This window comes from Nannobrachium achirus, assembly GCF_963921795.1.
Source record: "Nannobrachium achirus genome assembly, chromosome: 20".
Classification (NCBI taxonomy): domain Eukaryota; kingdom Metazoa; phylum Chordata; class Actinopteri; order Myctophiformes; family Myctophidae; genus Nannobrachium; species Nannobrachium achirus.
The window spans coordinates 31,133,726-31,145,781 of NC_137827.1; the positions used below are offsets into that span (position 1 = coordinate 31,133,726).

The window sequence follows — 12,056 nt, forward strand, 5'->3', positions numbered from 1 at the left end:
CGATTCCCGAGTAAGCCGGTCGATTTGACATATGGCGCGAGTGTGTGGTGGCAAAACTGTGGGACTAGTGGCGTGCCGAAGTTTAGGAAGTTCAGGCTACATACAGACAGACAGACAGACAGACAGACAGACAGACAGACACACAGACAGACCCACACAGCCACGTATAGGGAGCCTGTGCTTCACACAGCTCCAAAAAGGTCGCGGTGAGCATGAGTCGATTTTTTTCACATCCCTAATTTTTACTATTGGGAGCAGTGCGCAGCCACTGTAGTACCCAGGGAACCAACTTTAGATCTACAGTATGTCCCCAACAACTCGTATTTTAGTGCTGGACAAAGCTAGAACACCCAGAGTAAACACATTGTGAACATGAGAACATTCAAATCCCACACAGAAAGGCCACTGTCGGGTTCCAACCCAGAACTTTGTTGTTCTGTGTGGCAACAGTGCTAACCACTAAGCCACTGGTGCCAAACATGAACTAATCAGCAAGGGACTGTAAAGTGGGGTTTACACATAAATGCTGTTACGTTGCTGAGAAATTAAATAACGAAATACCGGCATAGGCAGTGGGAGAGTGGTTCTCAAATGCCATTGTGTGTCAGTATGTGGCTGTTCGCCATGGAGCCATTTAATATCTGGACTCAGGAAGGGCTGAAAATCACCGGCCACACAATTCAATCTAAGGTGCTCACACGGGTATTCATCAAGTCGTCACTGAAGTATCTATTAGCACACAAGACTGGGCATTTGGGAATGCTAAAATATCAGATTGTTGGGACTAACAGCCTGTGTGTGGTAGCATTGCTGTGCTTTATGAGCTGTCACACAGCTGTCTCTCTTGTAGAGTATAAATGATGCTTCACTATCAGCACACAGCTTCTATACATCTACAGCAGGGGTGCAATTTTATGGCAGTCATGTTGCATTCTACCACTAAGCATATGTTCAAAGACGATAATACATCCAAAGAACAGAATTTGAGTCTCAGGGCGATTTGTAACTCCATTTGTAGTTTGATATTGTGTCCAATGTTCCCTAACCCATGTAGATGCACACTTGGTAATTCGTAAACTCCCTAAAGAATATTTATGTTTCTCCACATCCGCCAGATTTATTTATGAGCTGCATGTTTTGCTCTGTCTACTGACTGGTGAGAATAAATACAACCCATGCTGACCTGTTAAGTTTGGCCTCTGTAATAAATATTTATAAGTATACTGCCAGTTCACTAAGGGGACAGATTATAATACTGAGCAGACCTACCGTGCTCCCATCCCCACCTAAGCATTCATAATCAAGGAAAATTACTCCTTTCCATTTTAGGTTTGGTTAACCCTGATGACCAGTGTTTGAAACGGTTTACTCAACTTACCGTTTGGATCCTTGAGCAAGTACAGGTTTCTTTGAACTAGCAGAATTTGCAGTTTCGCTGAATTACGCTGCATCAAATCCAACTCTGAAGCAATGGTCTAATACATGAATACATATTATTCACATCGCTTTGAAGTGTGCAGTTGCCCAATTTCCATATAAAATCTTACTTTAAAAGTGTCAGTCTCCTCACCCAGAATATGCCCCGTTCTTGATCATCCAGTAAAGTTGACATTTAAGTCAAAATGTAAACATTATCAGAACGGGGCTTTGAGGTTGACACTTTTAGTCTGATTTTATGTGGAAATTGCGCAACGGCACACTTCAAACATGGTTAATATGCATTTATATGAGACCACCGGTTCAGAATTGGCACAGCACTTCCTGGGATATCTACTGGTGGATGCTGGCTCGCTCCAGACTAATTCATTTGTGGACAAATAGCAATTGTGAATAGCCTTTACACCGACAGTTAAAACCTCACACACCAACCAACCTTAACTTTGATGATCCTGCTCTTGAAGTTGTTCATGACCACTATGATGTCATCAGATTCGGCCGGTGAGTCTGTACCATCATGGCTGCACAAAATTATAAAACAACGGAAGATAAAACAGGGGCATGTATGCAAAGAGACACAATATATATATATATATATATATATATATATATATATATATATATATATATATATATATATATATATATATATATATATATATGTGTATTCTTTTCTCTGTATAAATACGGTATATGAAAATCTTTGAAGCGCATACATTGTTCATATGTCAATCGCTGTTTAGATATCTCAGTCTTACCTGTATATCTTGTAGATTTCATCAGAGCGGCCCTTTCGCAACTTCAACATCCAGAGTCCTGGGTAGGCTTTTAATTGGAAGTAACCCTACATAGCAGAACATGCGATTTTTAGAAAGCGTTCTTTTTAAAAAGGAGATAACTTTTTTTAAGAGAATATTTGATTGATTACTTTTTTATTAATCGAATAAAGAAAAACACACACACAAAATGGTGTCATGCAATAACAGTGAAAATGAAAATGTGATAACAAGTGCATTAACTGGTTGAGCCACTCGAGTGGCACCAAACTACAGTGGGAGGGAGCATTTCAAGATGTTATTAACACCCAAAGAAGCTGAAGAGCGGGGCATGGAAACAGGTCATTTACCAGGTTTGCCATGACGATAGTGTCCAAGATGACGGGCTCGGAGGTAGTTCCCAGGGTGAACTGTAGGCCACGTGGTGGCTGGCCCGTACTCACATCAAAACAATGACCCTCCAGTAGAAGGTACTCCAACTCATACTCTGCTGCTACAATATTGTCAACCTGGAACATGACGTGTGTGTGTGTGTGTGTGTGTGTGTGTGTGTGTGTGTGTGTGTGTGTGTGTGTGTGTGTGTGTGTGTGTGTGTGTGTGTGTGTGTGTGTGTGAGAGAGAGAGAGAGAGAGAGAGAGAGAGAGAGAGAGAGAGCGAAAGAGAGCGAGAGAGAAAGAGAGAGATAGATAGATATTAAAACCGCCAAGTCAGGAACAGAATGTGCTTCAACAGCAGATGCCACGAGTGAGCACTTAGCCAAGACTATCAAATACCCAGACAAAAAGGTAAGGCCTCAACTTTCTTTCTGAGTACTCTAAGGCCGGCTTGCACCAACACGGTTTAAGCCTTAAACTGGTTTAAATCAAGGTTTATCTTTTAATCAGCTTGCACCAAACCTTAAACCTAGTTTTCATTAATCAGGTTTAGTTTTAAACCATCCTTTTAATCTTGGTTTTACTTTTCATTCTAAACCTGGATTAATGTTAATCCTGTTGCACCACTACTTTAAACTTAGATTTAAACATCGATAAGGGATTAATTTTAAACTTGCTGTAGAGGTGGTTTAAATGCAAACATGCCATTGACATGAATGGGGATCCCCTCCTGTGAGGGAAGCCTCACAGCAAGCCCTACAGGCTTGCAGCTGCAAGCTGTAGCTGCGGACAGCGTTGCACAGTTGAAAACAAAAATCTCATCATATTGTTTTCTTCAATACATCCTTGTACATCGGCTATTTTAAAATAGCGAACACTTAAATATTTACAGGGATATAATACAGTCAGTTGTCATGGAAGTGCACGGACTTCCCAGCCAATATGCAGACGTTTTAATTTTCGAAATCGCTTCATAATTGACAAAACTATCAAACTGTGGTGTATTTCTTTGCTTCCTAGTTCCTAGATAGCCGCGCATCACATCGCCGCGCCGCGCCGTAGCGAGCGTCACCGTAGTATGCGGAGCGTTATAAAATTAAATATTTTTTGGCTACAGGCGCTCTTCTTAACATAGAAGGTGATAGGCCTGCCCACATTCTCTCCGAAGTAAATATAAAAGTAACGTTAATGATATTAGGCTCAAGAGAATAGTTTATTCCAGTGTGTTTACACATCGCAAATCCAAGATGGAGGACATTTAATACATGAATTAATCGCAGGTTATAGTTTTAATCACAGGTTAAGGGTTTATTCACAGATTTGTTAAGCAATGCTTAAATTTAAGTGGTGCAACACACCTCGATTTAAAATAAATCATAGATCAACAAAACCATGATTAACCCTAAACTAAGATTTATTTAATCTCTCTTGGTGCAAGCCGCCCTATGATACAAAAACTGTGGTGGGAGGATTGAGTATCCAGCTGGAACCAATAAACTAGGATGGAGTGCGTTATTCATCATTGTCAGGTTAGAGAAAGCAGAGATAGTGGATATGGGTTGTAAAATATGCCTTCAAGGGCGCACACATGCACACACACAGCTCCTGTCAACAATAAGTGTCGGAAATTAACACGGGCTGCCAGCCAAAAGCAGATACATTTTGGGCTGCGGAAGTTATATGACCAGCCACTGTGGTAAAATCAACTTCAAATTCATATTCTAATAAACTTTCCACTTAATACAATTGTAAAACATGTTTGCCTAGTAAGTATGGAACCCATTACCTGAAGCATAAAACACCATAAGCCTGCATGCGTTGTAAGTGTATGCACTGCACACCAAAATTTGCTGTTACATTATATATTTAAAGTACCCAAAGTAAAATACAAATTCTTTGAAAATACCACATCTCAACGAGCCATAACACGTTGTGGGATTGTAGATCTGCTATTTTCAAATAGCCTAGGTATAAAATAGGGCTGAAGTGGTTAATTAATGTATGTTTTATAATATTATAATGTATATCTGCAAAGCAACTAGTAGCGGAAGGTTTCAAATAATTGTAGTGGAGTAAAAGTACAATATGGATCCAAGATATAGTGGAGTAGAAGTAAAAGTATTTGGTAGTAGTAATTGGAATTTGGAAATACTCAAGTAAAGTACAAACACCTCAAAATTGTCCTCAAGTACAGTACTTAAGTAAATGTACTTTGTTACTTTCCACCACTGCTACACACACACTTACCTCTTCCAAGTAGATGTTGTCCAGGTCATAGCGGGTGCGGACAGATTCGACCATCCAGCTCTCAGGTGTGTTGAGGGTGAGGGTGAAGAGGGGAGTCCGGGGCATGTCCAGGAACATAGCCATGGGCCCTGGAGAGAAACTCCCATCTGCCTGGAAGCCCACCTCTGGCTCCAGAACATAGCGGTAGAATCTAGTGGATGAAAAAGAGTCCACAATGTTACCAGAAACAGACAAGTAACAGACAAGAGCTGTGGCTTGTTAGTTATCGACCAAATCTCCATACTCCCCTCTCTTTATTCTTTATTTACTGAAATCAGACTTTTGAATAACCACGAATAATGAGGAATTTGGTATATGGTAAAGTTATAGGTAAATGAGGAGCTGTGGTGTTTGTGTGTGTGTGTGTGTGTGTGTGTGTGTGTGTGTGTGTGTGTGTGTGTGTGTGTGTGTGTGTGTACCTCTTGAGAGGCAAGTCTGAGAGCTTAGACTGGCAGTTCATGAACACTAGCAGGTTTACATTCACCAGCTGCTTCAAGACCTGGGAGAGAGAGAGAGAAAGAGGACAAAGAGGGGAAAATATTAGCGGTATGTAGTAAAATAAAGTGTTAATTTATAACTCTGAAAGTGTGAAATGTAACCTGGGTCAATTGGATTGCATTTGAACACTCAGAGTAAAATAAACACTCTGGATTTTAAGTGCACCGAATCAAACATAAAAAAAACTATAAAGACACATCCAACAATGGAATTGAGGAAACACATTCAACATACCAATAGCAGTGGAGCTAGTTTCTGGGCATCCCTTGTAACAGGGTCCACCACGGCAACGATATCAAAGTACACCTCTCCCTCCTTCGGACGGATCTTCACAGCACTGCCAAGAAGAAGTGAACACGATGAGAGAGTTTATTAAATGCAATACCCAATATGTGCCCTGCACCCTAACCCTTTCACTTTGGTTGGTTGCTGTAGTGTGTACTATGGTTTACAGTTTGTACCTGTAGCGTTCGCCAGCAAAGGCATATTCAACCCTAGTCTCTCCTTTGGGCTGAGAAGACAGCAGAGAGTCCACCTTCATGACCAGGTCACTGGCCCTATGAGAATGTAACAGCACACAGAAATACACATCAGCACTTAAGTTCAATCAATCAGACATTCATTTCTATGAGCTCCACTGTGAAGGTGGCTGGACTTCAAACACATAGGCCCATTTATTTGGTCACATTATTGTTCCCTTTGTGTATTAATTTAACATATCGTATATTTTATGCATCCCTGCGGATGCAAATGCGGTAGTCGCAGACAGCAATAAGCTCTACTGAAGCAAATTCGAAATAAAAGACACCGTCAGCCTGCATGTATGTAGTACTTCACACACTTTTGAGACTGACCCATCAGGCAAAGGGTAAGCAGCCCTTTAAATAGGCTATGATGATGATGACATTACCGGTCTTCCTCGATCCCAAACTGTTGGACCTTGCTTTTGATTCGCTCCCCAGACGTCTTCAGAATGATGCTCTCCAACAGCAGGAAGTCATCCTGATTAAAGACCTCCTCCTCCTCCAGTGGGCCGATGATCTGCAGGTGAGACAATGCAGAAATGGCTGGTGACATCCCGGTTATAATGTCCAATGTCCATGTACGTGTCAGTGTATGTTATATAGCTTTTAGTTTTTATTCCATTAAATTGACACATGGTGACAGCTAGCCTGGGTCAGCCCACGTAATTGAAAAGGCAGAGCATGACATCTTTCATTGCATTTCAGTGCATCTGTGTCGTGACTGCATGACTCACCCTTCCATTACTGATGACCGCCCTCTGTCCTTTCTTCAGTTTGAGCACATCTCGACAGTAAGCAGCGTGGGAGAGTAGGAAGTCAAGCTTGGACCCCTCGTACGCGCTCTTAAACAATGCCACATCCATACCCTGCAGAAGAGATGCCAGGATTAGACAGCGGAGAAGAGGAAAAGGGGGCATTTTAAGATAATTGATTCGGTTAGCTGACTTGTTACTTTGCAGCACTGGGCGTGAGAAGTGGAGGAATGCCTGAATGTTTGACAGTGACATAAATGTACTGTATGGTTACACAATGAAACTTTATCTGTACATACCCTTTTACTTTCCATTGGCAATGATTGCACCATGGAATTTAGCAACTCACAAATTAAATGCACATCGTACATATTGAGTTTTTAAAATGTTTATCTATGTTACTGTGTGTGTTTTACATTGTATTTTTATGATGCTTTTTAGATGGTTTTATGTTGCACTGCAAGTGGCTGAGGGGGAACAAGCATTACAATTAAGCGTTGATTGCATATGTAGAAATATAAATCAGGTTTATCATTTTCAGCGACATCAAAACAACAAATGTAGCCTATTTTGTCCAATCTTTTTTTGGCATTTAGCTTAGTGTGTTGTACTTACGTATGATACTTTGAAACAGCCTGCTACACTGTAAAATCCTCAGTGTTCATTTAACTCAGAGTGTAAGAATTCATTTACTGGTAAAAAAGTTTGAAGGGTGGGTTAGGTTTAGATCAATTCTCTATTCTCCATCCTCACCCCGACAGCAAACTCTCCGATATCAGTGCCCTTTTCCAGGGCTGCTGTGGTCTCCTTCTTAACCATCTTGGTGATGAAGTTCTTGGCGTTGTTTGCCGTCTGTGTCTGCATGGCAGACCAGATGGCCCGAGTCACACGGCTTGTATCACTGCCTGGCCCAGCCAATGGGTTGTTGATCATACCCAGGCGAACGTTGTTGCTGGTTTTCTGTTTTAGAAAAGCATGCAGAGTTAGAGGAAGGCTGGCTCTGAGGACTCGAAAATGCACTTGTTTAATTTTAACAACAGAAAGAGAAAAGTAGAGCACCAAATTGATTGCTCTGACTGTGACATGGGATTCTCTAAAATAACAACAGTACAGGTATATTCATCCTGCCATCTAGTGGCCATACTGATGAACTGTTTAATGTAAATGTAACTGTGATCTATAACATCCCATGAAACATATACAATCCATAGATCCGTGTGTGCAAAACGTATTCATCTATGTATGAAGAGTGTAGTACCTCCTGGCAAACTGAAATTCTAATAAATATAATTTACTGTCTGTGTATTTTGTACCATGTGTTTGATGGCGTCGTAGAGGAGCTGGCGTCCAGAGGGCTGGTCAAAGTCTCCCACCACCCAGAACGTTACTGGACGGATGACGCCATCGTCTGACAAATAACAGAGCAAGGATAAAGGTTGTAACTCTCTCTAGTAAAACGACATCATGCAGGCAAGGCAACCATATGAGTCAGAAGAACGGGGTAAAATTGCCGTTATCATTGTGTGTGTGTGTGTGTGTGTGTGTGTGTGTGTGTGTGTGTGTGTGTGTGTGTGTGTGTGTGTGTGTGTGGAGGTATGGATATCAACACGAACAATGGCATGGGCTCTAATGACCAAAAGGCATATGAACAAATGATGTCGGCTGCTGGTGAAAATTTTAAATTGCCTCATGATGTTGCATGTTTATCACAGCATTTAGAGACTAGCCAATTTTCCTAACAGCAGGCTAGGTGTCCAACATAGCGTTTCCCCGTGCAGCTAGAACAAATAACACGCAACATACTGTCAGACTTCTTGCAGAGAGCAGAATCATGATATGCTCTTTAAAAGGCTATTTTACATAATCATCACATGCTTAGTGTTAGTAACGCACTGTTTCTTGCACTATGAGTGGTTCATGCGACGGGTTCACAAATGCGTGAAAGCATCGGCAGGTGAGTAGTTGGGGGGGGGGGTTGGACAAACAGAGATACAGAGGAGTAATTGGGTGGAAAAACAGGGGGAGGATTACCATGCCTGTTGGTGGCGGTCATCCCTGATTCAGGGGAAAATTCAATCAAAGGAGAACAGAGGGGAGAATACACAGAGAGAGTATTCAGCTTTGGGAACACCCGAGTAATCGTCCTAGAGACCTAGACAGCACACAATATAAACTACGGTAACTACAGTAACGGTGTTCTTCAGTACTGTAGTACCACCTGGTATGGATGCTTGTCTGCAGCCCTAAAGTCACAACTGATGCAACAACTGAACATTTGTTCAAAGATAGTTGGACAACCACTTCAGAGGCTATATACGATTACGTATGATAACAGAATTCTAAGGTTGGCAAGAAATATTACCTCTAATAGTAGCCAATAGCCATGTGTTGCATAGAGAATATAGGTTGCTGCCTTCAGGAAGGAGATACAGTGTTCCAGAATACAATAAGGTCAGACTAAAAAGGTCCTTTGTCCATCAGTCGATTTTAAGGCTTAATCAGGAGTTTGGCCATAGGTAGGCTTAGCGGTGGACATTGCTCTTGTCATATCCTTATGTATGTAAACCTGTCTTGTTTTTGTTCCCTTGAATCAAATGTTTGTATATATGTTTCACATACATGGCTGCTGTGTCGCAAGACACATTTCAGACTAAAATAAAGTACTATATCAATTTCTGCTCCATTTCTAACCCATTAAAACCGGGAAAGCATCCGTGTTATTTTAGATTTTAGTGTTGGCTATTAAAAAATATCAGATACTGTACATAAGCTCACTGCAAGCTTGTGCATCTGTTATTTTTGAATCACTTTGAAAAAATCTTGAAAGAACTACTGGGTTAGAAGGCATTTGTAGAATCTGCCTCAGGTTTTACTGGGGTAAGATATGAGCATTTTAAAAGGAGTGCTAAATTGTTGCTTTTGTGATATGAACAAAGTTGTACCTTTCTTGGTCATGTAGTTCATGCTGTTGGCCACAGCAGTGCTCTTCTCCTTGGTGTCCAAGGTTGAGAAACGAGCATAGTCATCCACAAAGTGGTTGTCTGCAGGGAAACAAAGATACAACGTTGATTTGTGTGTGTGTGTGTGTGTGTGTGTGTGTGTGTGTGTGTGTGTGTGTGTGTGTGTGTGTGTGTGTGTGTGTGTGTGTGTGTGTGTGTTTCTACGGCCAGGTGTTAAACAACCCAGGTGAATAGGGGAATGGCGTGTGTGTGTGTGCTCACGGGTATCAGACAGGTCCAGGTATGTTCTGCTGGTGGAAAGGACTCTGGGATTGATGCGTGGAACAACGTTGGGCTGGTTCATGATATAGTCTACAACATCATGATCTGTGGCCAGCTCTCCCTAAGACACAGAGACAGGCACGCACACACAAAGAAACAAGACAACAGGATTTCTGCATTTGGCAGCAAATAAATACCTCAGTCATTATGTAATCCACATGAGCATGGGCACACTTAGATTAAGTTAAAATAAAGATGAATTTAACTAGCTAAAGAACTGACCCTCAAATTTAAATTATGCGTCTTGCTATACCGCTGTTTTATGAAAAAATCCACCAATTTGAATTGACTAATTTGAGCTCACTGGCGTGTGACTTCAGCCACTGGTGGTATATCCACGGCTTCATTTATATCATTATTTATATTATATTAACTCATTGAGTGCCAATCCCGAACTAGTTCGGCTTTATTATCGTATCGCAGAGTGCCGATCCCGAACTAGTTCGGCTTTAAAAAAAAAAAAAAAAAAAAAAAAAATTGAAAAATTTTTTTTTGATTTTTTTTTTTTTTTTTTGGACCCCATCAAATCTGGTGAACATGATTTCAATCGCGATTTTGCATGTTCCACCCCCATACAACCCCATCTAACATACAGGGCAGCCATGTTTGTTTACATAACATGTAAAACATAATGGCGATTATCTCAAGAATGCCTGAACGGATTTCCAATCGGATTTTTTTGTTTGAAAGCTGTGAACAAACTGCACAAATCCACTCCAATGCAATCCAGGATTGCATTGGATTTTTTAGAGCTCATTCTTCTCTGTTTTTTTCCCATGCATGAGGTGTGCAAGGTTTAATCATGGCTAAGTTGACGAAAATAAGGCTTCTAAAATGCTTGGTAGCCAATAGCTAACTTCAAGCTAACTTCATCCTCTTCCTGTACATGCACAAAGGAAAGTGTTCAGGCAAGTCATGGCTGCAGGGCTTCTGCATATACCAGCATATCTCTATGGGATTTTCTATGGCCACTGGGCGCCCTCTAGTGGTGAAAGGGGTGGCACTCAATGAGTTAATATAAATGTTTACTAGAGTTTCAGTAACACTTTTCCAGCTGAAGATACATAATACTTCTCTAATGAAATGTCACACGACACCCTTTCACCAAAGCATAAATCAGGATTAAAGGGAGGCTTGAATTTTTTCAACATTATCTCTATGTATTCCCCCCCCCCTCTCAAAACTCAATATGTATGCTAAATATCTCAATAGTGATACGATACAAGTCATACGGCTATGGGTTCACACTTGTTTATTAGCTATTTTGTAGCAACAGTCAATCTTGAATACCGCCAACTGGAAATCAAACCTCTGACAAGACTTTTACTTGACGAAGCACTCTTATTTTGAAGTCATGCACTTACTTTTTGTACAACTTGCTGAACATGCTACGCTTAAATCTGACCTATGGAACTGACGTACATTTTTAAACCTTTCATACGGAAGGCTTTGGATGGTAGGGTTGGTTTAGTTGGTAAACTGCAGGTCCTGTGAAACTGCAACTGTGCCAGAGTTGAATACTTGCATTTGTTTTTCTATACTATTAAACACATTCGTGGCACAAAGGCATGTTTGTGATTGGCTTGTTTCAGTTGTACATGCAGGGCCAGTGGGGGGAAATGTCTATCATCCATGTCATTGCCTTTTGCAATGTTAATATCTTGAATGTTCATTATCTACATAATGATATGATAATGAGGCATCGTTTAGCCCCAGTGAGGGATTAGTGCCACGTATATGATGGAAAAGACAACTACATTATGCCATTGTGTTATATTATTCCGACATTTAGTCTTTGCAATGGTCAATTTTACTCCAGTGATGTCACTGCAGTGAAGTCTATGAATGTGAACTACAATCCTTATTACCTGGTTTTGAGCTAGTCTCTGTGATCATGACATTGTCCTTGTTAGCGGTGTAAGTGTTTAGTACAAAATAGAGATGCAATGGCAGCAGATTGGTATGGCCATTCCAGACTGATGCTTTCCTTGGGAATTGTAGGACCACAGAGAAAGGCCAACACACAGAAAGAATTTTCTGTGATTATGGATTCTTTTATTTATTTTTATGTGTGTAAAGAACTTTAACATTGTTTTTGAAAAGTTTAAATTCTTTATACAAATACAAA

The 12,056-nt window shown here is 40.8% G+C and overlaps 1 protein-coding gene across 2 annotated transcripts in view; it reads right to left on the reverse strand.

Annotated features, from left to right (window-relative positions):
* The window catches only part of uggt1 (UDP-glucose glycoprotein glucosyltransferase 1), a gene marked incomplete at its 5' end in the record, with an annotated part of 36,784 nt that overhangs the window by 7,712 nt on the left and 17,016 nt on the right, over window positions 1-12,056 (reverse strand). For both annotated transcript variants that reach the window (XM_080749974.1, XM_080749975.1), the window contains 13 exons: window positions 1,874-1,958; window positions 2,196-2,281; window positions 2,564-2,722; window positions 4,835-5,024; window positions 5,293-5,372; window positions 5,606-5,708; window positions 5,833-5,928; window positions 6,282-6,412; window positions 6,630-6,761; window positions 7,401-7,607; window positions 7,961-8,055; window positions 9,590-9,688; window positions 9,869-9,989. In XM_080749974.1, the coding sequence (XP_080606100.1) occupies window positions 1,874-1,958; window positions 2,196-2,281; window positions 2,564-2,722; window positions 4,835-5,024; window positions 5,293-5,372; window positions 5,606-5,708; window positions 5,833-5,928; window positions 6,282-6,412; window positions 6,630-6,761; window positions 7,401-7,607; window positions 7,961-8,055; window positions 9,590-9,688; window positions 9,869-9,989 (1,584 nt within the window). The remainder of the gene's footprint in view (window positions 1-1,873; window positions 1,959-2,195; window positions 2,282-2,563; window positions 2,723-4,834; window positions 5,025-5,292; window positions 5,373-5,605; window positions 5,709-5,832; window positions 5,929-6,281; window positions 6,413-6,629; window positions 6,762-7,400; window positions 7,608-7,960; window positions 8,056-9,589; window positions 9,689-9,868; window positions 9,990-12,056) is intronic.